The sequence below is a fragment of the Anopheles coluzzii genome, chromosome 3 (genome assembly GCF_943734685.1).
Source record: "Anopheles coluzzii chromosome 3, AcolN3, whole genome shotgun sequence".
NCBI lineage: Eukaryota > Metazoa > Arthropoda > Insecta > Diptera > Culicidae > Anopheles > Anopheles coluzzii.
The window spans coordinates 71,666,911-71,694,647 of NC_064671.1; the positions used below are offsets into that span (position 1 = coordinate 71,666,911).

The window sequence follows — 27,737 nt, forward strand, 5'->3', positions numbered from 1 at the left end:
CTATCCTGCTATGGGGGGGGGGGGAATCAATTAGTCACTGAAAGCCAAGCCCACAAGTGGGTACAGGCAGGCCTTGACCGACATCGGTTGTTGAGCCAAAGAAGAAGAAGAATAATTGAACTGAACTCATAAAACCATCATTAGAACTTAGAGCCCATCTTACTCCTTGCACAGAGTGTTCCTATCTATGTATTACAAGTTGTTTGTGGGGTATAGTTTGTTTGTATGTTGCCTTTTGTGGATTGTTTGAAATGGTTGGCTGATTGTGCTTATCAGATGTTTTGTCATTTTTTACTGCCTTTTCGTGTCTTTTAAATTGTTTTTTTTCTTCCTTTAGTTCTCTTTCACCTGACAACAGATTTACGTTTTTGAAATAAATTAATTCATGTTTTCACGTTTTTTTTTAATTCTTTATATACAATGCGATCTCAATCGATCGGATAGGACACGATCGGATGAATGATGAATTTGTGAACATTTGTGTGTGTGTGTGTTTTTTTTCTTATTTTCCTTCCAACTTTTGTCACTGTCCTTTCCTATACTGCTACTGTTTCCACTTATAAGTTATTATTTAGCCCGGAACGTTGTTCTTCTGCTTCTGCTTTTTCTATCTTCGTTCCCGGACCACGCACTTAGTTACGTATTTACTGTATCACCTAAATCCTAAATTATACTGTTTTATTATTATACTTTACTTTTTCCTTCCCCCTTTTCGCAATTTCATTTAAGAGTTTAGGCTCATTTCAGATTTTCAGAGATTGCACATAAAAAAATCAGGAAGAAAAATGAATGCTTGAGTGTATGTGTGTTTGTTTGACATAACGATATTATGCTGCAGTATGTACAAAAAACAGTCCCTTTCCTTGTATGCTTTATTCACCAATAATCTCGCACAGTTTAAACAAAAGCCCTGTGTGGGAAAGAAAAAAAACACACCACAACGGTGCATATAGCCGGAGGAAAGCGATCCTTTTTTTTATTTCAAATTCAAATCTACAGAGCCAGAGACACTGTCCTCACTGGTTACGATTTCGCCCTCTTTGGTTTTTTTTTGTTTTGTTTTACATCCCCTAAATAATGATCGATTCGTTTCGATTCGTTGTACTTGTTTGTTTTATTGATGTTTCCTCTTTGCTACACAAAAATCGGACGAGCCGTTGAATGGTGTGCGTTTGTGTTTGTGTCTGTTGTGATGGTTGTGTGTTTCGAAGTAGTAGCAGTAGTAGATAGTAGGCTTTCGGGTTACGAGAAGGTGAGGCGCGCTTATAAATGCTGTCAAAAAGTGCTGACGTTGGGGCTGCTGCTCGCACCCTTCACCGAGATCGCGGACCCATTGCTGCTGTTCGCCTCGGCCCGCTGTCGATCGATTTCGAGTAGCGCGGCGGACGTGAGCGTCCCGTCGAGCGGGGCTTGCGCTGGATGGGAAGGGGGCGGTGTACGCTGCTGCTGGGCGTGCAGGGCGGCATGGCCCGCGATCGAGCAGGACCCATCGTACGGGGAGCCGAGCGACGGCACGGAACCCCCGTCGAAGGCGGGATGCGTTTGCAGACCGGCCAGCGAGCGCACCTGGAGCAGGAGTCCACTGTTGAGCAGCCGGGCCTGATGCTCCTGGGCCTTCGCTCGGAGGCAAGCGATTGAGTTGTTCCTGTATGGAGAAGGGGAGATTGAAGAGAGTGTGCGTTAGAGAGAGTGCAGAAAATGAACAAATGAATAAAGAAGAAGAGTAGTTAAATTCTGCTTGATTCAAACAATTTTAGTAACTGATTAAAATTTAACAGAAAATGTTGAAAATGGATGAAAATTACTCGAATCAAACACAAAAAAACGAAGAAAAGAAAGAGACTAAAAAACATAAACAAAGATAGTAATAAAGATAAAATAGATCTATGATGAATGAAATTTACTCAAAACAAGCACAATCCCATTCGAAAGAGGAAAAATATAAAAAAAACATAAGCAAACATAAGAATAAAGATAGATTAAAAGAGAGAAATAAATGCAAGTGGCTCAAATTGATAGCAAAATTAACCAAAAGTGGGGAAAATGTTAAGAAAAATTAATAGAATAAGAGATAAACAGAGAAATAGGCACAATTCAACTAAAAAATGACAAAAAGAAACAATAACAAAGACAGACATAAAAACTAAAAGAGAAAGAGAAAGAGAGATTGATTCAATTTACACACATCAAGAAGAATATTAATCAACAGATTTCAAAAAGAGAATGAAAATAAGAAAAATAAGTAAAAATATAAATAAAAAGTAAGATAAAAAGAAGAAAGAAAAAAAGAAACAGAAAATAATCATACTGATATAATCAATAAAAAAAAACCGAAAAAAAAAAATAATACAAACATTTTAACAGCTACAGAAAGATTGGTAAAAAGAGAGAGAAATAGATGCAAGTAGCTCGAGTCAAGCAAAGTCTTAACCGAGAGAAGAAAGAGCTTAAGAAATACAAACAAAGACAGAAGTAGATACAAAAAGTGAGTGAGATAGTAACAATTATTAGTAGCAAAGAAAATGTCAAATCACCGTATGAACGCGACCGGATCCTTGTAGTCAACCCACCTAAACGCTTCGTGGTCGTTTTCGGGGTGATAGTTGTTGTTGGTGGCAGTGTGCAGAAAGTCGCCGCCGCCGCCGCCATCGCCCGGCAGCCCGGGCGGAATGCCGGCCGTATGGTGCGGTCCGTGCGGCCCATGCCCAACCGGCGAATGGTGGTCCCCGCTGCCGGCCCCGCCCGCCGCCAGCGATGTCCCGAGCGGTGGCGATCGTGGCTGCAGCTTGATCCCGCTGCCCGTGCTGGCCGTCATGGTCGTTGTCGTGGGCGAAGGGTGCATCGAGCTGTGGCTGCTGGAGACCGGGTGGCATCCCAGCGGATGGGCTGCTAGCGAGGACGGGTGAGCGGATGGTGGCGGATGGTGCGGATGTACCGGGGCCGGTGGTGTGACGGAGGGTGAGTGTGGCCGCCCACCGGTCGGTGACCCGTACCGCGAAACTTTCGCCATTGCGGCCGATCGCGCCGCACCGGCGCTGCTGACGCTGCTGCCGTGTTTGCCGTTCAGCGGTGCCCCATTCCCACCCATTCCTCCCCCACCTCCTCCTCCGGTGCCGTCTCGTCCGCCAGCACCATCCGCGCCGCAGTCGCCCCGACCGCACCCGGACCCGTCCGACGCGAGCGGGGGCGACTTGAGGGGCGAGGAGCCGAGGGTGCAGTGGAGGGCGGCCGCCGAGCCGCCGCTCGTTTCGCTCGACTCCGTCCGTGTCTCTTCACGGTCACTGTTATCTTCGGAGTTTTTGAGCGTTTCGGCCGCCTCGAGCGACTTCTTGTGCATGCCTGCAGACGAAACGGATACGGACAAGTTAATGTCAGTGGTTGGGTCACGGGTGTAGTTGCGATAGTAGTCGAGCAGGCGCTGTCCGCCGACGCCGCCGACGCCGCCGCCGCCACCGTCGCCGCCGCCACCGTTCGGTTCCGGCTCGTCCGTGGCGGCCGCCGCTGCCGCCGAGTCGCCCGACGGTCGATGCATACCTAGCAGCCAGGGCGCGACGGTTTCGTTCTCTTTCGCCGATTTGAGGATCGTTTCCGGCAGCGGTAGCGAGTGCCGCACCATCGCCCCGTACAGCCCGTACTCGGCCATGATCGTGCTGCGGCCCCAGCACTTTTCAGTCTTGCGCCATTTCGCCCGCCGGTTCTGAAACCACACCTGTGATAAAAGGGGATAAAAAGAGATACGAGAAAAAGAAGAGAGAGAGAGAGAGAGAGAGAGAAAAAGGGAAAGAGAGAGAAGAGAGAAAGAAAGAAAAAAGGAAAGAAAGTGGGAAAAAGGGAGAGATAGAAAGAGAGAAAAAAGAAAATATTGAAAAGGATGGTTAGTGAATGTTTGACTATTTGGCTTGATAGTACATTTAGTCTATTTTACTATAAAAGTAGTAAAAAATATACCAAAAATGGTTGCAGTGTCTTAAATCACAATTCTTCTCATGAATTTAGTGTAGTCGTTGTAAACAGAAATAGTTTTATATGACAAAAAAGTATTTAAATGACAAAACTTTGCTAGTATCGGTTACTGATCGGTCAAAATCCCAGATCGGTTACTGACCGGTCAAAATTGCCAGATTCCATATAAAGTTCTCAAATAAGTCATGTTGTTCTATGCGAATTCTTCTTCTGTTTTGGTAAACAACTTCCGGTCGCCATGTTAAGTGGGAATCGAAATCGTCCGGCTTTGTAGCAGCCGGCACGTGTATACAATAGACCACCGTGCCGCTTGCAAGCCAGGAGATTATAAGTGGTACAGATGACTTTCAACCAACGAAACTCATGATGTGGAAGAGCAATTGTCATTAAACTTCATTGATATATCGCCCATTCAGTTCGGTTTTGGCATCATTTTCTCACATTTGTTGGTGTGTATGCACTATAGAGGTACTTTTGTTTATTGTTATAAATTTTAAAACAAACAACATTATTCGGTAACGATGTCCGAAGTTCCTCGGCCTTCCGCAAACAAGTGCGAGGCAGGAACTCACTATGAGCTAACATGTATGGTTAGGGATCTATCAACTAATGTCCTATTTTCTAAAAGTTTGAGCTCGCTTTCAGCTGCATATTGTATGAATCGTACAATACGAGAACTAATTAAAAGAAAATTGGTACGACCTCTAACATAAGTTGGTAAAGAACCCCAAATAGGCGAAAGATGACCTCATTTAATGGCATAAACAATCGTTAAGTGATTCAAACCCCGCACTGATTTAGTACTTCTTCCCTAAACCGCATCACACACACACACACACGTCCCAGCAATGAATCGTTTTACTTCTATTAGAAACGCTGTTTCAATATGTCTTCCAGTAACTCAATTAAATCACTACCAAAAATTGAACTCAAACGACCGCACAAATACACACGGAGGACAAGCAAGGAGGATCCAAGGCGATCTAATTAATAGAAATGAGCTGTCTCTCACTGTCCGAAACAGTTTCGCCACACCAGCCATACTGTCGGTATGGTAGATGAGAGACGATTTCCAGGAAAAGCAGGGAGCAGAATAGAAGCATTTGGTCGTTCATGTCCTTCTCTTCGTTTCGCTTTCGCTTCGAGTCCCGATAGATTATCATTATGTTATTAATATCGACATGTTGTTACTGTTGCCGACCACGGGAAGTATTTACGACCCCCGGTTGCCCGTTGCCCGTCAACTCGAACCCGGGGGAAGAAGAATTGAATCAATTGGGCGTAGGATTTAGCGATGAATGTGCTTTCTCAAGCACACAAACGTCCGGAGGTTGGATAAAGATTTGGCCGCATTTGGGTGGGATAGCTGAAATTCAATTAACTAAGCCTCTCTCTCTGTGTGTGTCTACTTTTCCTTTCGCGGTACACGTTGTTTGCTGTGGTTGAGTGTAGTTTGAGTCACTGTTTGGGAGGTTGAGGTGAGTTTAGTTAACCTTTTATTTATATTAAGGTTCTATATCCTTCTGATGGAATTAAAATTGTATGTTTTTGGGATACTTTTTGTGAAATTATTTAATCAACATTTCCATTTTAATGACACCATCAAACCCATAATTGATTTCTAACCATGACGATTGAAAATGCTCTCCAAGCAAACTGACGACACCTATCAGCTGAGTTGCAGCGTCCGTTTCCACTGCCAGTTGCTATTCCTTTCCTTACATCCTTACATCCATCTGTGCGACCTTTGCACGCGAATTAATTCCCTCCGTATACCTTGGAGAGTTCTTCCGAAAACGCCCCTACGCGCCCTGAACTCGCATCCCTGCGAGCCGTTAAGTCGTTGTTTGTCACGGTAAATGTTACACAACAACCTGCCAACTATTACAACCTCCGTCGGCTTTTCCCCCTCCGTTTTTTTTCCAGGGCCGATGTTCGGGTCTATAGGTCATCCCGAGCCACCGAGCGAAGATAGTGCCCGTGGCGCAGGGTTTGATATAAGGGTGATTATTATTATTTTTCATTGGCAAAAACCCACCGCCCGAAAACGCCGTTTTTGTCTGTGGCGCAATGTGTGTGCGCAATGAACCGGCAATTCCCAGCATCCCTAAGCGAACATTGCGAACAAAACGGCGAGCAACTTGATCATATGGTGTCTATTTGTACGGAGGCGCGTGTCTAATCGGTCGTACATGGCGCGCCCAAAGGGGTTGGCAAGGGTAGCGGGATTGGGTGAAAAACACTTTCACTACAAGCAAAGGAAGATTATAAAAAGATTGTTGTTCGCGGTAGCGTTGATAATGCGTTTTGCACTTCATCGGGTTCTCCCTTATTTTTTGCGGGATGGAGTGAGTGAGACGCCCCGTGGGAATTTTGGGTGGCGAATAGGCGCTTCCCTCCCACAAGGCGCATCCATCGATTTTATGCGTTCCGGGGTTTTTGGGAAGAAAGGAAAAGGGGCGACCAACCCCTCGCGCTAACGATTTTGTGTGACTTACTTTAATTTAATTGAACAAACGACAGATTTCAATCCTGTTTATCAATTTTATAATTATCGTGTCAAGTGGTGGATTTGCAAAGCCGGGAGCTTGCGCCTGATGGTGGGAGTAGGTAATCCTTGTGGAGAAAGGAATCGATTGTACAAGCGATAAGAAGCGTATCAATTTAAAGTTGCGCTCAATTGTGAAGGATTATGTTTGGTGTGTGTGTGTGCGTGTGTGGTGTGTTGGAATAAAAGAGGAAGTAAATAATTCGAATGAAACGGGAACGAGAAGGTATAATGTTCGAAAATGATCTCACTTCATTGAGATATGTACTAAGCAACTTTGAAAAAAAAGTTTTACTGAAGAGTTATTAATAAGAATTTCTAGAAGAATAATCCTATTATTTTTAACACATTTTCTTAGCCTGTTTCTTTTCTACTTTCAAACATAATCATCATTAAATTCATATTTCAGGTTGGTGTCAGTGCTTCATTGCAATTATTTGGATAAGTTTGGCAATTTGTAATAGTTTAAAGATAATAAAACATAAACATTTTAGCGTTGTTCTACCAAAGCTGCTTGGTAAGATTGATACATAAAATCAATATGTGACGATCCGACGGTATTAAAACTGTTGTGATTCGGTCATACGACGAAATCGCACGGAGTATCTGTCAAATTCCGATTCGATGGAGCTCTGACACCAGCCTTCTCGCTGAATGATTCAATCGATTAGCGATTTGTATAGGGATCAAAATCAAAGTAGGCGATGAAGGTAGGTCATTCAAATCGAGAATTTAATATTTACAGGCGGTCCTCGAGATACACGGTTAATGGGGACCGAACAGTGGCGCGTTTAACGGAAAGCAAAGTAAGCAATTACGGGGGGCCCCGTCAACGAGGGGCCCCGGAATCTTTAGTCCATTATCTATAACAGTTGAATATAGTACTGTATTAGCAAGGAGGGACCCGTGGGTTATGGACGTTGGGGCCCCGCGCTAGACGAACCCTAAGCCCCCCCCCCCCACCTCCCGGCAGCAACAAAATTTAAGTTGAAATGTTACATAATCAAAGACGGTAAGTCGAATCTCGTGATTTCCAGCCAAAATATCACTAATCTTCGTGCAATTTTGCAAGTAGGGGGCGGTTTTAGCCACCAAATTAATTATTTGATATAATTTTGTCTAAATTTCAAACCTTTCAGTTCAGTTTCAAACCTTTTGAAATGACTTTTTAACATTTGATTAATAGGGAAACTATTTGGCTTTTTAGAATTGATGTGTCAAATCAGTACAATCTGCTCAAAGAACTGTCAAATTTAGAAAACCGCGTATCGCCGAATCCGCGTATAAGAGGTATACCGTGTATCTGTACGTGGAATTAACAGATAGATACTGTTCATAACAAGGATATTGAAATAAAAAACCAAAACACAAGAAAAAAGGATGAATGGCAAGAAACCAACTTTCGATTACTAGTTTTCCTATCCAAAGTGGTATAAAACAGATAAAATAGACTAATGACTAAATACAATATAGAAAAGCGCTAAGAACATATTAATATTTGTAGATAGTACAAAAAAAAGGTTGTTGCTAGTTAGTTAATATTTAACTAATCAAAAGTCGGCGTTTTTCCTCATTTCAATATGTAATTAATTTACTAATTTCGGTATTCTTTTCAGTTCATTGATTAAAAAATCAATGCTGGAACATGAAAACCTATTTCTTTATGTTTTGCATAATAACAAATATAAAAAATCCATACAATGTAAATTGAATAAAGTTTGCACAAACTTAAAGCACTTAAAAGACACTCAAAAATCACACTATCTCACTCAGTTATCTAATAAACGAGTTACCTAAAACAAATTAACCCCGACAAAGCATCTTCCTCTTCTTCGGCTAATGTACCCCGGCATCAACTTTAAAATAAGTTAATCAAATTATGCACTTCACTTCACTTTTTTTGTCCCGCTGGTATGGCATCATGCAGCAGCATAATAAATAGTGCGACCATGTCTCTCTAAAATCTTCCGTCATCAAAACCCGTCGACAAGAGAGCGAGCACGAGCTAGTTTAATTTGTTATAAGCTGATGATACCCGGAACACTGAACAAAGGTTCCAGCAGCAAGCGTGTGCGGAGCGTTATAAATAACTAATGAATGTTTATAGCGACCATAAATGGCTAAAAGCACCACCGACCATTATTGATGACATCACTTCACCGTGGCCGTGGGTGCTTAAGACCGTGCTACCCCCGTGTGGAAAATCGAGAGCGCGACGCTCCGTAAGGACGAACGCGAGGGTGAAATAGTTGACTGAAATTATAATCGAATTATATATTCCTTTGAATGCAACGCGTTCCACCTTCCTCCCTTGTCCGGGAGTTTGCCAGTTTGCCGCATTACAAGCAAGCAAAAGCACATAATAAGATAATTTAATTTAGTGGCACGCAAACAGTTTAATCTTTGCACCCCAACCCCTCTGAGCTTGGGTGGGTTGGAAAGAAAATCTGTGGCACAGTCTGTCCACATCTCCCCCCAGAGAGTCAATTTCAATGTAGGAACGCAGTGGAAGATCCTTGGATTGTGGCGTACCAAGACGAGGAGCATAAACGAGTTAAACGAGTCAAAAGACAATGGTGTGTAAAAAGTCATCCGACTGACCCTCTGGCATGTGAAGTGCACGAGTTGTCCTCGCCGTCGCACTCGTCCCCTCCGTGGATTAGCACCGGGTCGGAGGAGTTTGGAATTCAATAAGCTACAAATTCCTGTCATGATTACGCATAAATTATGCGTCCAAAGGGGTCAAGGGTTGTGGAGGGTTTACTGCTGCTGCGCCCAGGGTGAAAGCATCGTGGGGATGACTCCGATTTCGATGATGACTGCTATTTCGACCACCCAACGCAACACGCAACGGGCGCGCGGTTAATAAAGGATCGTAAATAAAATGCGGAATGTTTGGCAGAAGTGGTCTTCGCACGTTCGGTGGTGGAGAAATGGGCAATTAATTCAGCAGTGCAGTGCGAAATTACCCATCCGCCCCGGCGGTTGGATGACCTTGGGACAATGGAGGACAATACATTCCTAGAAAAGTTGGAATTTAGAATCGAGTTTGAAATGCGCAATGCCTGCCGTTTTTCGCAGTTCGGTATTGTTTTTTGAGGTATGATGATGAGGAAAGGCATTAAATGCTTTATGCGCTGCAAAACGACTGTATGCGGGTGAATTTCATTTCTTTTTTTACAGCATTAGGTGTAAAAGCGTACGGGATTTTACCGGTTGGTATTGCTGAAAACAGCCGGGTATGAATATCCGCCAAAGAGAACATCCGCTTTAGAAATTCTCTTCAAAAGGATATCTTCTTAAGCAGAACATTCCCCAATTTCCATTTCCAACATTTCCAATGAAAGAAATGATGAATTGTAGATTGAAAATTACCAAAATACTTAACATTGAAGATCTTTATTGGATTGTGTTACAATTTTGTGCACGTTATTTGTTTATATTGCACATATGCGGTTGCTGTGATGCGTTATCTGACACATATTTCTCCTGTCAAATAGTTCATTTCGCTGTATATTTCACCTCATGTGGCCGTGCGGCCTTTGTATGAAGACTTAAATCATAGCCCTCTATGATTCTAATCCTCACTGTCTTCCTATCATCAAATGTAGCTCTTGTGGTTAAAATGTCAATAAGGCATCATTACTTAACCCAGGAAAGACCTTCAATTTGATGCGTTTATAACAGCATAACTGGACTTATTGGATTACTTTTCAATCCGATAAGAACTCACAGTGTAGACAACATTACATAATATATTCGTATTTAATATTACAAAATCATCAGTTTGGAAGATGCATTCAGCCTGGCCCAGTAATCAAGTGCAATGGTAGACAAAGTACGGTGACAGGACCAAATATGACTATATTCTGCCTAAGGATCGTACCTAGAATAATTTTGTATTGTGAATCACGGTTTATCAACTTCGCTTTTTACGAAGAATTGTATCAAACTTGTATGGATAAAAGGCCCTTTGATAAAAAGCCGACAATACTGACTGGTGCATCTGTTCGGGATCCAGGTCGATATTATACTCAAACATGTTATATAGGCATTTTTATTACAAATTGCCAAATTACACCAGTTAGTATCTCTTAAAGGAAATACACATTTTGGAAGCTATTTGTTTCCAATCATCTACAGAAAATTCGATTAAATTTCAACTAGCTAATCTTGCTAAGCACAACAACTGCTGTCGGTCAAAGGCCTGCCTGTACCCCACTAGTGAAGTGAGCTTGACTTTCAGTGACTTATTGTTACCATAGCAGGATAGTCAGGTCCTACGTATTATGGGGGCACGGTCTATTCGGGACTTGAACCCATGACGGGCATGTTGTGACGTCGTACGAGTTGACGACTGTACCACCAGACCGACCTAAGTCAACTAGCTAATAAAACGGTTTAAATTAATATTTTTTGTTGAAAAATGTTCTCAGAATTGAGAACAATTACTTGGGTACATCACTAACATGGAAAAATAAATGTTGGAACCTTGGAAACTCACTTATTGCAGATGACTAGTTCAACTTCTATGTTGCTCATTCATTGCTGGACAGAGAGCATTAACGGGTTGCATTTCAACAAACTTTAGATGGACTTTACAACTGAGATATTCATATCGTTCTTGACCATTGAGAACATTTAAAGTCCCACAAACTATTGCAAACGAATGACTACTATGGGCCCAAAATCACCGTTTGTTGCACTAAACGTGATAATAAGTATGCAAATAATGCCTGCAAACGCTGCGCACAGCATTTACTGCATCATAATTATAACAGTCTAGTTAACGTGCCCATCAAAAAAAGCCCCATTGTGCCATTGATCATGATCTTAAGATATTCCCCTCTTGTTTCCTTTGTGTTACATTCTCATTCAACCAGCGCCGCGGCCTATCTTGACACACACACGAATGTTTGCAATCATCGCCGCCCCACCCTCCACCCACCACCACTCCCCCTCCCTTAGCAGATCTCGCATGCAAAACAGTTTCTTGCCGTCTCTTCACCTCAAACCTGCTGCTCACTCGGGCGCGTAAAGGTTTGCACCTTGTAATCAAAAAAAGGTTTCCACCATTCGTTGCTCTATTCTTCCTCCATACGCCCCTGGTGGTGAGGGAAAACAGAAACCGGCACAATCATTGCATACCGCCCCCGCATACCCCCCCCCCCCCCCCCTCTTGGTATCCCTTTTGCCGATAGTGGCCGTCCGTCCTCATCCGTCTACCGACCACCGACTCCGGCAGGAGAAACTGAAAGTCAGACAATTAGTCAACTCGCGGCAGACGAGTTTCACACCAGCCCATAATTAAGCGCCTTATGTGCTATCCCAACTCCGCCGGACCCGTCCACCCGTGGCCATACGCTGGAAATTACGCTTCTTCAGTATCGGTGGTGGAGTTTCGTCGTGACTCGTGTGTACGTGTGTACGAGGCTGAGAGTGAGGGTGCGATCCTTTCACTGATCCCGCGCAAAACGTTGTTATTATCCACTTATTGATTTGTCCATCAGCTTTGGGCATCAGCAGCTCGTGCTCGTCCCACACGCCTTCACACAACGTACCACGCGGCGGGCGTTAATTTAAATCCAGCCCCGAAACCTTTCACCATTGTCCTGCTGCTTTCGTCCCCCTTCTGTTTCACCCCCTTTTCTCCTCCTACCGGCAGGATTTCGTGCAGGATTATTAGTGTGTAAAAGGCTCGTAATCTACCGTTACCGCTGGCTGTAAGCGGGAGTAGCAAATTAAATTTATAACAGATTATTTTTTCATTACTGCACATAATGAGTGAGTTATGGCTAAAATTTTGATGACAGGATAAGAGCACCACGTTCGGAGTTGGTTAAGAAGGTGCAGCAGGAGGATATATTGAGCAGGAGACTGACTAGATGTGTCCTTAGCAGCTTTTGGGCCATCCAAACCCCTATTGTCTGCAGTCAATTTTCCACCTCCCCAGTGCTTTCATTAGTGTAGTGCTGCAGTAGCAGCAGCACCTTCGTTTTGCTTTCCCGCTGACCTCGACCATGATAAACATGCTTAATAACACCACAAAAACTGGTGAAATAATTGGCCAACGCTAGCGCACGTGTCGCACCCGGGTGGGGCCTTTCGAAGCCGAGTTTTTCCCAATCCCAGGCCGCTTGCGTTTCACCTGCTGTGCCGACGGAGAGCAACGTTGAAGCAGACATTTGTATACGCCCGGGTGGGAAGAGCAACCGTCAGATGCATTTTTGCGACAGTTTTGTGCCACAATAGCATGGAGAAAGAGAAAGAGAGAGAGTGTGTGTGAAAGGGAGAAGAAAAAAGACGAAGTACCTTTTATCGAACTTCAATCATATTCGAGTTTTTGCGTTTCTGTTGCAAATCAACGCGTGGGCCCGATGGCGATGATAGGAAGATTGCTGGTTTGGCAACTTTTTGTGTGTGTGTCCCGTTTTGTAAAGGTACCAAACACACGGAGCGGCGCGGAATCGTTTAACTTGTCAATTTTTGTCCATTGTCGGCAATTTCATGCCCCTGTCACCCGTGTCAGCAATGGTTGGGGAGGCGTGTGACAAGGTGTGATGGTTTTTTTTCTCTCTCCTTTTTCTTTTCTTAACTGCTGTGAGGAGGTGGACAGTCATTCAAATGAAGTGTTGCTGCGTTGTAGTGTGTTGTGCTGCCACCTCTTGGGGTGGGGTGGACGCTTTTAATTAATCAACATTGAGTTCTTATTTAGAGGGGTTCGATCGAAAAATGTTACAACATTTTAGAGAGTTCTTTTCCCCCTAAGCGGTGCGTTCGGTTGCGTTAGCTACAAAATGGTTACTTTATCCTAATGAAGGACATACACACACACACAGTGTAGTGAAGGTACGCGCAACCCCTCCCCACCTGCTGTGCGGCAGTGTGCCACCGCTAAGGGTGTGTGTAATTTTTTAGTGCTAAGTGGCGCACGTTCTCCCTCTGGCAAAAAAAGCTTATAGACAGCAAATTGGAAAAACTAACTACAACAGTAGCAATTGGTAATCATGAGTGTCCTGTTTTTTATTCCTTCTTCTCTTTCTATTCGACAACTATTACTCTAACGAAACAAAAACACGTGTACAGAGACGACACAGCTGGTGTTCATTGTTCCTGTGCGTGGCTGGCTGCCGCCGCACACGCTCCTCTCACTCTCTCGGAAAGGGATTGTGGGTTACGGAATGTTAAATTTAAGCAGTGTTAACTAACTAACTAACTGCCACCGAAGCCGCATAGGATGCGGCGGTTGCTACGAAACCGGGTTGTAAACGCGCGCGACCATGCTACGCGCTACGCGGCTAAGTGATACAGGATACTGCTCTCTACGTGGGAAACGGAACCACAAACATCGGTTTTGTGGGAGAAAAGATCAAAGCAATGGGAGAAGAGCAACTGCTGATTTATTGTAATATTTGCTTGTCATTTATGTGTGATTTAGGACTAACTTTGGACCAAAGCTTAACGTTTCATTTGCATATTGACAATATTGTTAGTAAGGCTTAAACGTTATTAGGGTTTATTTATCGTCAAATTCGCGAATGCTATGATATATTTTGCCTAAAATCACTCTATCTTTGTTTGGTTCGTTCAAGTATTGAGTATTGTTCTATTATTTGGTCTCCACATAGTGCTAATTGGGTAAAGAAATTAGAAGCTGTTCAACGCAGATTTACTAGACTAGCTATGAATTTTCCACCTTTGAGAGGAGTCAATGTTATGCCAAGCTATAGGGACCGTTGTTTGTTATTAGGTCTTCAAACGCTTGAACATCGTCAAAAAGTAAATGAAAATGTGTTTGTTAGCAAATTGATAAATAATGAATTGGATGCACCTTCTCTATTAAAAAAACCTTACATTTATGCACCTGCTAGAACACTTCGATCGCGTAATTTACTCTATACCGTACCTAGACGCACACTTTATGGATCTAACGATCCTTTATTATCAATGGCAAGGCAATCATTTTGATTTTAATCTCTCGACTGATTCGTATAAGTCGAGCCTCCTATTACTGTTCAATTTTGGTGATAATAGTCGTTGATATAGGGATTAGTCTGAAGCTTAACAATAAGTTAGTCTAATAAGTTTTAATAGCACAAATATGCGGGACAATTTTATGTGAATAAACAAATAAATAAAATCAATAAATGATGGTACTTCTCAACTATTGCCGTGAAAAGTTCTACAACGAAAAGCAACTCCAATTTCAACAAGAGTTGAACTAAGAAATAGCATGTTGTCATCACTCAAACGCAACCGATTTAACCACAAAGTCACAGGCAGGGTTACAGCGTCTAATTGCTATTTCATGTTCACATTAAGTCACTCGGGATGATATATTTACTATCGGAAACAAGCATTTTACTGCCAAACGTACAATTTAGCATTTTAAAAATGAAATTAGGTAAAAAATAAAAGAATAAAGTAAATTTCAATTGAAAAAAACATCATCGTTAAGCATCGTTCTCTGTTCATTTTATAGCTTCCGTTTATTTTCCACCAAACAACTATTCGCCAACAATGGCGAGCCCTGTTTACCGAAGCGCACACCTTTTTGCTTCCCGGCGAACTGCAAACATTTCGCATCCACGTTTGGATGCATTTCATTGGCATGAGCAACACAATTGCCAGCGAATCAATCAGCACCTCTTTCCGGTACACCTCAACCGGCAAGAAAGTGAGCAGTGAAAAGCTTTTTGCTGCTGCTTCTTTCTCAGTCTCTCTCTCTTTCTCTCTGTCGCCTTTGCTTCCTTTCGTTTACTAAAGTGTCTCCCACTTTGCGCCTCTTTGTGACGATGATTGAAAACCAATTTATTGCTTCGCCAATTGTCGCCTCCACCCATTGCGTCTTTTGCTTCTCCTTGGAATAGACGTAGGAAAATACGCTGATCGCGCTGGTTGCGAACGTTGGCGCTGTGGATGAGATGCAAACCTTTCGGTGTCAGGTGTAACGCGTCAGCTGCCCTTTTAAAAGGCACGCCGGAAAAGCGGAAAATCTAAACCCCAGACAAGTGGGTGTAGTTTGAATGGCGCGACATCGGGCAAAAGGAGAAAGCAGCAAAAAAGACTACAGACCAAAGTGTTACAAACGAATGTAAATGTTTTCCGTTTTCCGAACGCGAAGTGGTAACCTGTAGTCTCAAATTTCATCCACTTTCGTAAGAGAAGAAAAACGGCAACGCAACGCAACACACACCGACATTACCCTTCCGTAAGCGATCTTGCACGATCTCGCTCGGTTGCTGCTTTGGCTTTTTTAGTGCCCAAAGTGAAGTCGATGTTTTACATCATCGCGCAAGACTAACGCTTCTTCCCACTAACAGACAGGGCTACCGTAGAGCGCTTTGTAGCGCTTTGGAATGTTGCCTTCAAAACCGGCAAAACGTTTGAAAACATCACACAGCCTCGAATCTCGATCGAACTGTGTGTGTGTGCGCGCGCGCGCGGGAGCAGAATAATTATTAGGCACGCCGCACCCGATCGATCGTGCCCAATCGGTGAACGATCGAAACGATCTATGTCGGGTGTCTATTTATTATTTGCCCAATCTGTGCGTGGGACAGTAGGGGTTAATTATCGTCAAACACTCCTTCCCCCCTCCGGTGTGGGGGGGGGGGGGGATGAAACGTGCATCATCCCGCAACAGTAAAATGGCCCAAAAGATCGTGCCGATCGGAGTTTAAAAGATGAGTTTTATTATTTCAATACCTGACTCACCGTGTTCGACCGTTGCTGCTGCTGCTGCTGCTGTCTCATCCTTCACCGAGCCGGCGAGGAACAGTTCAATATCACCAATTTGAGAACTGACAATTGATTATTGTATCAACGCCGTTCCCCCACGGCACGAGCAGTTAACGCTTCCCACTACATTCTTCCTCCCTCAAGCCCGCAAGAATGGTTGTTGAGTTGTCTGTTTACCTAACTTGAGAAGCTTGCCCTTTTTTCTGCTTCTTCTTCTTTTTTGCCCTGCTTCTACTCCCTCCTCCCTCTTGGGAATACGGTGCGCGGCCAACGTTTGCTTAACCCGGGTCCGGTACCGATATCTTTTGCCACGGCCGGGGTACGGTGTAATCGCTTGATCGCGCCCGAGCAGAGCTCGAAAGCTCACACGGTACTCAAGGAGTTGTGCAACAATGAAACAAGCCTTGACAGGAGATAGAGCAGCGGGGCAGCACACAGAGAGAGAGAGAGAGAGAGGGTTGCCGCCTGAAGTGGCCAACATCACCGCCATCCCTCGCGCACTCGTGTCAATTCTACATTTCGCCGCACTTAAGCTCCAAAGCCGGTATCAATTTTGCTTCCAACCCCGCCGCGCCGCGTCGAGTTTTAAAACCCGCCGGTCCCGACCCAGCTCGAGAAAAAAAACAGCACCTCATTGTTATTGTAATAAATTGAAAAATAGAATTAACCGCCGCAAGAAAGCGTACGCGGCAAAGCACGAGGAAGGAGTGAGGGCTCGCATAGTGACCACGGTGATGAAGCAGATGCCGCGCGGCCTGTTTCGAGTCCAAAACGGACCGAGGAAGGAGTGCTTGTCCAGGGGCAAAACTTGTGGATTAAAAATAATAATAACAATAATGAGGTGATGTTAGGTACAAGAAGGAGCGAGCGGGCAGCAGCAAAACTAAAAGAAGCCGAGCAACACGGCCGCCCCATCAAACATGATCATCACGATCATCAGCAGTAATAACAAGAAGCACTTGTGATCTTACCTGCAACCCCTGCATGCCCCAGAGGGAATGTGTTGGCAAATGTGTTGATTGAGCCCCGGGGTGGGGTGGGCAGAAAACAAGACACCGAGAAGAAAAAAAAAACAAGCGTGAAAATGAAGGGATGAATTCACATCCCCGCGGCCCCTTTAGATATAAGAAGTGTGAGGGGGGTGCTTTTCTTATGCACACTGCTACACATATAAACACGCTCGAATTAAGAGAGAGAAAAAAAAGAAGCTGCTGCTGCTGCATGGGCACAAAATGACGACAGGCGGAAGGAGCTTCATCATCGTCCTTAGCGCGCCCGACAATTGGCCTCGACCGTTGAACACGGGGAGGGGTGAGAACACGGCCACGCTGCACCGAAGAAGGTCATAAAGCCATCGCCAGCGGCCCGACGCTGCTTAAGTGGTCAAGTTGCGTGAAAAGCTTGCGGCGCTCTGCGAAGGGTGGTTCGGGCCCGGTTGTGCCTGGCCAGAGCTGCTACTCGAGCGGATTGTGTGTGCCGCCGGTGCGATGAGAAATGTGTAAACAAACGCAACCGAGTGAAAGAACAAGCTTTTGTGTGTGTGCTGCTGCTGTTAGGATGGCGGACGAGTGAAGGGACGAAGGGAATAGAGCGGGCTCGGGCACAATTCATCGCCGAGCGGGCGGCCACATAAACACGTGTTAACTAACTTGTTTGCATTCTAACATGTTTCATTATCATTATTATACGGCTGGGACGGGATTGGAATCAGTCGACGTCATTTGGCCGCGGCGCACAACTACACACGAACGCCACTTCATTAGAGGGCGTGAAGTGAAACGAAACGCAAGTGAGCAGGTGAGTCAGAGATCTAATTGCACAGCAGAAGGCCCTCTCACCCACTGCAGCTCACTATCGAATGATTAGGCGATATTTTTCACCATTTTTTTGTGTTTTGTTTTGTTCGGAGCGCCTCCATCATCGCTACGCTCCACGCGGCGATGGCGGCTTCCGATTAGAGTTGGCGGCAGTGGCGGCCCTGGTTACGGATCGGCGCTTAGCGGGATGATTGCCGTTTTTGGAAGCAGGTTTTTATAAGTTAGATTTGCATTTGTGCAAGGTTTGTGCAGCTATCAAGATACAATTGAAGCTCGTTTGAGTGACGTACTGTAGCTTAATTATAATGTATCATCAAGGGCTGTGCAAGAAAGGAGTTTGTAGTTAGATATTTTAAAAAATGCACCATTGTCTTAAACGATTATTCGGAGTCATGATGAGGATTACACGCAACGCTTTTGATGAGCGATCTGATTCCCGAACGGAGATTTGCAATTGAAAGACATTGCTGTTTCATGTTGAGGAACTTGTTTGAAAATATGCATGGGTTTAACAAAGAGGAAGTCGTCACAGAGTCTCTGAGTGATCTGCAGGAATGAACAAGTAAGGCAAGATCCGCACTACAATGCACTAACATGAGTATGGGCCGCATGGATGACTTTCTGCTGAAGTTACCGGTGCATATGTAACCCTTTATTTTGTGTTATGAAGTCTACTCTACCCTGTATAAATCTTATAGGGTAAATGTACCAATGTGTTTTAATGGATTTAAAGTGTCAGGAAGGATAATTATTGAATATTTCAACACATAGCAATTGGAATATGTTTTATCTTCGCAATCATAACCATTTTTACCATGAAACATATCAAACATGTTTTCGTATGAATTTTAAGGATTACTGCCATAATTTCGTTTTTTTTACATAATTTGATCGTAAAAAAAGTATGAATTTGGTTGATGAAAATATTGACTAAAGTACTGCATAACACCTGTCGTCAACCCACACCCGGAAGAGTGTGCTTGATTTTAAGTCAATTTTTAATTCAGCCAAATAAGCGAATTTTGGCCATTTTTTGCAAATTACCTACAGAAAACTCATTTCTGTTGCTTATTTTAGTGAAAATAGTACTACATTTCAAAAATATCCTCAAAAAATGTAAAATGACTTGTTTTTATTGATTTTATAACTTTAACCACAATAGGAACATGCCTGTTTTGTGTACCTATAACGGCACTGTGGTAAAAACACTTGAAAATGCATAAATAAGGTCAAAAGGCAAATAATTTTAGCAAAACAATAACATTTCATAACATTTATGTTGAAAAACTAGTAATTGCGGGGTTATGTGGTCATTTAGAACGTTAACAGAAACATGAATTTCGTTATGAAATCCTAAGTATTTTGGAAAAATGTTGACACATTTCACAAAATAATGGATTTTTAGGTCACCAAGTAACGGAATGGCCCCATTTATCTTTAAAACCCTTTGTAAAAGGCTAAAGAACATTTCATTTCACACCAGCATAAATAATGGACCGCAATACCACCACTATAGGTACGTTTACCCTTAGAGATTTTGAAAGCGAATTATGCCAGTTATTATATCTCAGGCGGCTCATGACTTGAATTCATTGTAATTGAAAGCAATACAACTTAGAAACTTTGCATGTTGCCAGCCTGAAAATCTGAAATATTGCGACTTCCGAGAGCATGAACTATTTGTAAAATCGAAGAAATTTCTAAACGTCCCAGGCATATGTAAAACTACAACGAAAGCCACAATTACGGCAGCTGAAAAAGCTTTTTTTAGTTACTAATTTGATGCAATGAAGATGCAATGTAGCGTGAATGTCGACAAACCAAACCAAAATGACAAAATTTAAGACGAGACGTTGACGGTAGTTCTTAAAGCAACGTCGAACAGTTGTAAGTGATCTTTAATAAATTGTAATACCAATATACCGCCGGTTGGGCCGATTTGGTGGTACAGTCGTCAACTCGTACGACGTAACAAAATGCCCGTCATGGGTTCAAGTCCCGAATAGACCGTGTGCCCCCATTCGGTAGGACTGACTATCTTGCTATGGTAACAATAAGTCACTGAAAGCCAAGCTCACTTCACTAGTGGGGTACAAGGCAGGCCTTGATCGACAGCGGTTGTTGTGCCAAAGAAGAGGAATACCAATACACATTGTAAGATATCTTTACAAACCTTTACAATGCCATCTTTTTCAAGTCCTTAAAAGTATGTTATAAATCTGTTTATTATATTCTTTTCGCAAAATTTGGTAAAACAAATAAATAACCAAAACTAGGCATTTGAATACATTCAAAGCCAAAACATATACAAATAAAATCACTCAATCCCACTAGCTCCTGATCAAAATGCAGTATAAAATCAGCAAAGCGAAAATTTGACCAAATATATGAAATGTGTAAAGATTCCTCGTTGTAATGTATAACTTAGTTTGAGTTTAATCACCACAATCTCCCCAACATCCAAACGGCAAACCTAATAAACTTCTTTAACAACATTAAACCCAAAAGAGCAATAACTTTAACAGTCAGTCCACTATCCAAAATTAGATGCCCATTTTCCATCAACCAGCAGCCATTATTTAACTGCACACAGCTACTAACTCGAGCCACAAATTTAAACCAATCCGGCGCACATCGAACGGGAGCATCCCCCCCCCCCTGGGATGATAAATTCAATTTATTTATCCACTGTCAGCTTTAATTTGGCCTTCCCACAATTTGCACAAACGGGGCTGGCTCATTGCCGATAAATAGGTTTGCCAAAAACAAACAACAAGCACGGAGAGGCAATCCCTGGGCACAAGCTACTTTAAACTTATTCTGTTATCCAATTCCCGCATCTCTCCGGGTCCGTGGCCACTCCTCGTCCTCGTCCGGGATTGTAACTGTTGGATCCCTGTGGAGCCAACAAACTCCATTTCGCCTGTTTAGCGCATCCTAAATTTTATCTACTCCATTAACCAATAAGCTTCAACGTAAACAATCGGAACGAGCGTGTGCTTTGCTCTGTATGTGTGTGTGTGTGTGTGTGTGTTTGAGGGTTTGGTGGATGATAGATTCCCCTCCTCGCTGGTGTGCTATTTTATCGGATCATATTTTACGAGTCATCGACCACTCGTCTGACGCGTTGGTGTCGCCAGCCAGCCAGCCAGCCAACCAGCCAGCCAGCCAACCGTCCCAGTCTGATTATAATACTGCGCAAGACGGCAAATAATGGTCGTTTAATTCAATTTTTGCACCCACTTTTCGGCTACAATGTTGTATCGCGGGGAGCGCGAGCCACGCTGTTTTACAGTGTGGTTTAAAATTGATCGATTTTTGTTTACCTTTTACCAAGAGAACACTATCACTTTCTGTTTTATTTAAAAAATCATTTCAAAATACAAAAACACTTATTCTAATTCTACCGTAAACAGACACGATAAAACGTTTAATTAAAGCCCAGCTTTTGTGTAGCAGCCCCAAACTCCAAAACAAAGTAAGCATCGACCGAAAGCGAACAAGCATGCGCCTGCTGCCCCGGGAGTTACACATTCTCGCCTAAGCGTCCGCACACCCACTCGGCAAACTTGCGTTATCCCTCCCTGTTTGTCGGTCGCGTGCACATAGGACTCGATGTTGTGGCCAACCTCCCCCGGTCGCACCGTACCCCCCCCCCCCCTCCCGTTAGCAACTCAACGCGACCACTCCCGCGGTTGTCAATTTTGTTGGGTTCATAATTTGATAATGTTTATAATAGAATAATTTATACATTGTTTGCAGACTGTCATCGTGCCCGGTGGTGCGCTCTTGCGCCTTTTGCCATTTTGCCGAGGGGTTGCATGATGCACATACACACCGACACACACCGACACACAGACACACACACCGGGACCTTAAATCTGCTGCTAAATGAATTATAAAACGTTTCACCGTGATTTAGTGATATGAGCGGCCTTTGTTTCCCCCTTTCTGGGAGTGGATTGGGGGTCCCTTTCTCTTCGGTGTCATTTTTTTTGCCTGCCTCTTTTGTCCGCCACTGTGTTGCGTGGTGGTGGGTTTGTAGTGATTCGTACATTTGTGGCTCGGTGGAAAACGAGCAGTCAGTTTGTTGTCTTTTTTATTGTTGTTCTTCTGTTGCAAGTGTACGATTTTTTATTGCATTCGATGGAGAGTTTTGCTACATTTCATTCCCAATGCCAACGCGCCATTTGGGCACACACGCGCGCTGCGGCACGTTCTTTGCTGCGGCAAATTTAATTATCGTTTGTAAATGAACTGTAAACCTGAAGCCTGATCTATAGAGGAGCGGGGGTGACCGACTGTGCGATTTACAACGGCACATAAAATGCCATTATTTTTGATTTGGTGACGAGGTTTTGGCGAACCATTGGCGCACAACTAAAAAATCGAACTAAGGGAAGCATTTAATGTAATTTGAGGCGATATTTGTGTGTATTTCCGTTACTACTACAGCTACTTTCCTAAGAGTGAAATAATCAAATTCAGCAAAGGAAAAATAAACTTACTTGTATCCTGTCCTCTGGGAGATCCGTTTTGAGGGAAAGCATTTCCCGGGCGTACACATCCGGATAGTGCGCTTCCTTGAAGGCCTTCTCGAGCTCGTCCAGTTGGTAGCTGGTAAATATCGTTCGACTGAGAAACAAAAACCCAGAGATGAATGCAAAGGAGCGATCGGGCAAAGCCTACTACTGTGTCTTACCTGTGTCTTCGTTTCTTCTTCTTCTTCTTGCCATAACTATTTAGCCCGTCGATGGTAAAGTCTTTGCTGGAGTCTACACCACCACCTAGAGAGAGAGTGGGAGAGAACGAGAGAAGAGAAAGGATTAATAAAACATTAAGCCAACATTCAAAATGGCACTCATCCAATTAATTGTCCGAGCGGTCTCAGAGAGTCGGATTAGTAAACTTTGCCCCAACACACACACATTCCAGTTTGAACCGTTTGAAGCCATTTTGTGCCGACAAAGGGAAGCCGCTTTAATTCACACTTTATATATCAATCACTTACAACCGATCAAACACCAGCCGATAAGCGGGAAAAATGATTCTCTCGTCCGGTTTGTGTGTGTGTGCAAATGGGTGGCACTCTAATTACGGCGAGCAGTCTACCTAGAGGGCTCACCAGAGATCTCCAGTGACGACCACGACGACGGGCACACCCTGCCACCGCCAAAGGCTCGAGTGCCTTCTTGAGAACCGTTTGCCCTCTCTCTCTCTCGCTCGACTAGCTAATTTCAGGCACCGAAAACCATCCACACTTCCACTACTACTACTACCACGATGGTCTCGGTCAGTTTTGGTTTGTGTGTTTGGTCAGTTTAAGTCTAAGCGCGCGGCATCCCCCTTCACGACGGCGCTCTGTACAGCGCAAAGTGGGAAGCATCGGGGCCCGATAGTGATCTGCGGACGACGTCTTTGATTTTCCTTCCCCTCATTATATCTCAAGCAGCTGCTCCAGAGTCGATGATGGGTCGGTCGGTCGGTCGGCCGGCCTTTGGCGGCTTTCGAGCTGCCGCCGCCGCTGCGCGAAACCACGTGATGAGAAAATCGCTCCACACGTATCTGTGTGTGTTTGTGCCGTTGTGGCTTTGAACCGATGCCGAAAGTGGCGCGGCCGAACGATACTCGACCAAGTGGCACTTCGGTGCTCCCCAATAGGAAAATTCCAAACGATTTTTGTTTTGCTTTCGGTTTGGTTCGGTTTTCGTACCTAATTGGAGGCATCTTCAGAGTGCAAGAAACCAAACATACATGTACGGGGAACTGCCGGTAGGTTCCCTGGGCCTGGGTGGGCTTCGAGTGGGGCGCTGGAGCTTTAATAGGGCAGCGTTAAACTCCGAAAATCCCGACACGGGGAAAAGCATAAACAAACTTTTGCCGCCGTTTTTCTATATATTTGTTTCCGTATGTTGGGTGAGTGTGTGAGAAGACCCCAAAATAGTCCGCTCAAAAATAAAACAGGGATTCGAGTGAAACGAATCAAAACGCTCCCGTTGGCATGTGGTCAGGGAGGTAAGGTTGCAAAAAAAAGGGTTTCGCTCGAGGATTCCTGGTGGTAAATCATAGTTAATATTGGATGAAGCGATGAAATTGTTTCGATCACAACAGGATCATCAAGGTTTTCTTTTTTATGTTTTTTGGAACAATTTACAAGCCTGCCCCCTCTCCCTGGACCTCGCGTTCTATACGAACGAATCATTAATATTGGAAACGAGAATTCCCCGAACTCGGAGTCACTTCATTTCACATCCACTTTACTGTCGGGGATGGGGATCTGTCACCCCGGACCACTCTATCGCGTACGGGTGGTCAACACTTCCACACCGATGGGACGCTCACTCACTGTCTGTCTGTATCCTTATCCTGTGTCCCTAGCTGTCGCCTGTTTACACACGCTCAGCAACCCATCACCCAACCATCATCATCACCCCAGCTCGTGTTTACTGCGCTACACCTTTTCCCGGGGCTGCCCGCACGCGACGCACGGCGTCGGCAGCAGCCCTCTCTCCATCGCTCTTCAGGGTGCTATAATTGCTCCCTAATTGATTATTTTGCTCTTCATCATCGTATTGTAACAAAATAAAATATCATGTTACCGAAACGGTGGCCCCTGCTTTCGAGTTCGCCTGTACCCCGGCTTTTCCCGTTTGCTCGCGCATCGGACGCGCGCGCGGGCCCTACTCGGTGTTTGCGCGCGTACGTAAAGCGCAACACGCACAGACACATTCTCTTTTTCGGTCGTAGCTGTCACCTTTGGGACGACACTGATGATGATGATAGTGAATGTTGCTGTCGGTGGTGGTGGTGGATGGTGTGATTATTTTTATTGTTGTTTTAATCAATCCGGTAAATGATTTTTCCTCTCTCTCTCGCTCTCTCTACCCTCATGCCTCGTGATGTGATGTCACACTTGCGGGGTGTAATTTGTGTGTGTGTTATTTTTTCTTCCTCGGGTGACTGTTATTGCTGTGACCATTAAACACCTTGTTTAACGTTTGGTGCGCTTTGGTTAATGGATTAGCTATAGAGCGCAAATACCCTTGCTGGGGGTGGAACATTGTGGAAATGCGGGGAAAGCGGTAAACAAATTTCGAACTCAAAGTGAAGTGCACGGTAAGAGTGAACATTCCCCATAGGATAGTATTACAATCATTACAACAGGAATTTAATATGCAATTGAACAAACAAAAGGGTTGATATTGTTTGATGATTTAATTAGAGCACGAAGTATTGATTTAAATGTACTAGCACCTGTATTGTAGGGACACTTTTTTCAGGCAAATGTGGTACTATTTCTTGTGGACAAAAATGGAAACAGCGGTTTGCTTCAAGTTACAATGTTTATTGATCCTGTGGCGATGTCGCAGGCAGTGCAGTCTAATAATAGTAATCGCTATATGTGTTAAATAGTTGTAAAAACATGTACCATTGCCTTTACACTTTACAGCAATTTTAGAGCAGAAAAATAAGCGTAACCTTGGAGACATTTTAATGAACATTCCACAATAAATTGGCGTATTCACTCAATACATGCAAGTCCTGCGTTCATAGCATCATTCTAAAATAGAAGAATTTCTCTTCAAAATAATAAAAAAACAAATAAAAATAGTTGGAGGAGGGAATAATTGTAGCAATAATGGCGAAAACCATAACACATAAATGAAAAGATATGCACAAATTAAGGTAAAACGTGAGCAAATAGGTAATTGATTTGCAACAAGATCAAAACAACATTTTGAATCTGTATTTCACTTCGAATATAAGATTATCGAAAGAGAGAGAGTTCGAATTGGAAAAACAAATAGCAAATATATGAATAAATTAAAGTGTTTTATTGCTAATTGTACATCTGAACATCTATTTTTAAATATAGAAGATAGCTTCGTACCAACTTCTCGTCCACTTTCGTCTCTTACACTATCTTTTTCCACTTAATTTCCCTACCTAAGCTACGAAATCAACTGCTCGCCTCGTTCCCTGCCAGCTGGTCAAGTGTGTATTGCTCAACAGTGTGTGTGTGTGTGTTTAACAATACCACCCAATGCCAACACACCGCAGACACCCTTGAATTGTAACAAATTCGCGCCGCTTGATCCTGAAGCACGGAAACCCCTTTCGCGCAACGAAAATTGACTATTTTCCGCATCATCCCTATTACGTGTGCGTGCGTGTCTAGCTGTGTCTGAACCCAAAGGACCTGTTTTGCTTGCGACTTTAGCGACTATGTGTGTGTATGTCCCTGTGGTATGTCTGCAGTGAAGCGAAACGTAAAGGGAGTGAGGGGTGAAAGTGAATGATATTTCACTATTTAGACACACGTATGCGTTCCTGGGCGGGAGGATGTGTATTCCGCATTCCAAAGCCGACACTAAATCGCCCTGGTTCCTGGTACCACATCCCAATGTGTGCATCCCATGCAAAACGAGCAAACGCACATCCGTACGTGTGAAGGAAATTTATTTAATTTGTCTTTGACTCCCGCTGCTGCCGCTCTCCCACCACGAGAGTCATGTAAAATGGCTAAGAATTTTACCAATTTCGTTTTATTAGTTCGTTTTAAGGTAAATTAATTAATTTTCCTGTATGTGTGCGTACACTCACACACACACACACATGGTGTGGTACCACCAGGACAGAGTTTCGGTCCTTCGGTCGGTGTGTGAATGTCTGCGTACAGAAATTGGTACGATTGTTTCGCTACGCAACATGTCCCCGCGGCAGTTAATGGGGGGGAGCCCGTGCTTTGCGTCTTTACATGCGTATGAGAGCATGCGTGTGTATGTGGAGAGGAACACGTTATTTACGGTTCGATTAGTTACGAGTCTTAATAACGCGCATCCATCGGGTTGGAAGTTGACGACGGTGTGAAAAGGGAAGAAAAATTGACCGTAAAATAGTGACTTCCCGGCGTAAACAACATTCCACACCGAAACGGCAATAAACAGTCGACGTAGTTTCATGCTATCCGACTGTGAGACTGTTTTAATTGTTTTCTGTTTTACAAAAATGCACAAAATAAAAACCCACCGAAATAATTGATTTAATAAACCAACTCATCCAATTTGCCTTTGGGCGAAAGAACATCCATAATACTCGCTTCCCGTAACGAGCTATTTACCTTCAATACCGCAACCAGCAGCGCTGTATTTATTGTCCATTTCCATGCTCTCTCGCCCACTCTGCTGGTTGGTTGCACACCATTCAACACAATCCTTACATCTTCTCTCCGCTACAACACATGTTTGGACAATACTTATACACCACAAAAAAAAGGAAACACATCATCCCTACATACCAAAGGGCCACGTGGGAAGAATAAAAGACGATGACGACAGTAAAAAAAACGGCAGGATCTTAGCTGCGATTTGCACACCGCCAGCCAGCCAGAACGGATCCTAGGTGGAATGTTGGAGGATGATGGATCCGTTTACCTTTTGCTATGAAGTGCGCTTGACAAGGAGTCTCCAAATAAATGCAAAATACCCCCTGGCATTGTCCGGACAATGCGAACATGCGGCAGAAGAGAGCTGTTTACCCAGGCGCACATTACCCCCCCGCGAACATCACACCATCCAGTGCCACATCCGGTTCAGCGCGCGTGAGTTACGGCGAACAGGTGAGAAAGAATGGCGGCGTGTTTCCTCCGTGGAATGGCCGGTGTATGC

General features: G+C 43.8%; 1 protein-coding gene across 2 annotated transcripts in view; it reads right to left on the minus strand.

Annotated features, from left to right (window-relative positions):
- Positions 1 to 1,095: 1,095 nt before the first annotated feature.
- Positions 1,096 to 27,737, minus strand: part of LOC120958647 (homeobox protein unc-4-like) — a 59,300-nt gene continuing 32,658 nt past the window's right edge. The window contains exons 3-7 of one of the 2 annotated variants that reach the window (XM_040381591.2): positions 22,772 to 22,856; positions 22,578 to 22,704; positions 3,535 to 3,709; positions 2,571 to 3,339; positions 1,096 to 1,645 (exon numbers count right to left, since the gene is read on the minus strand). In XM_040381591.2, the coding sequence (XP_040237525.2) occupies positions 1,276 to 1,645; positions 2,571 to 3,339; positions 3,535 to 3,709; positions 22,578 to 22,704; positions 22,772 to 22,856 (1,526 nt within the window). In that variant the 3' untranslated portion in view covers positions 1,096 to 1,275. Of the gene's footprint in view, positions 1,646 to 2,534; positions 3,340 to 3,534; positions 3,710 to 22,577; positions 22,705 to 22,771; positions 22,857 to 27,737 lie in introns of both variants that reach the window. The other variant, XM_040381590.2, reaches the window with a different exon arrangement.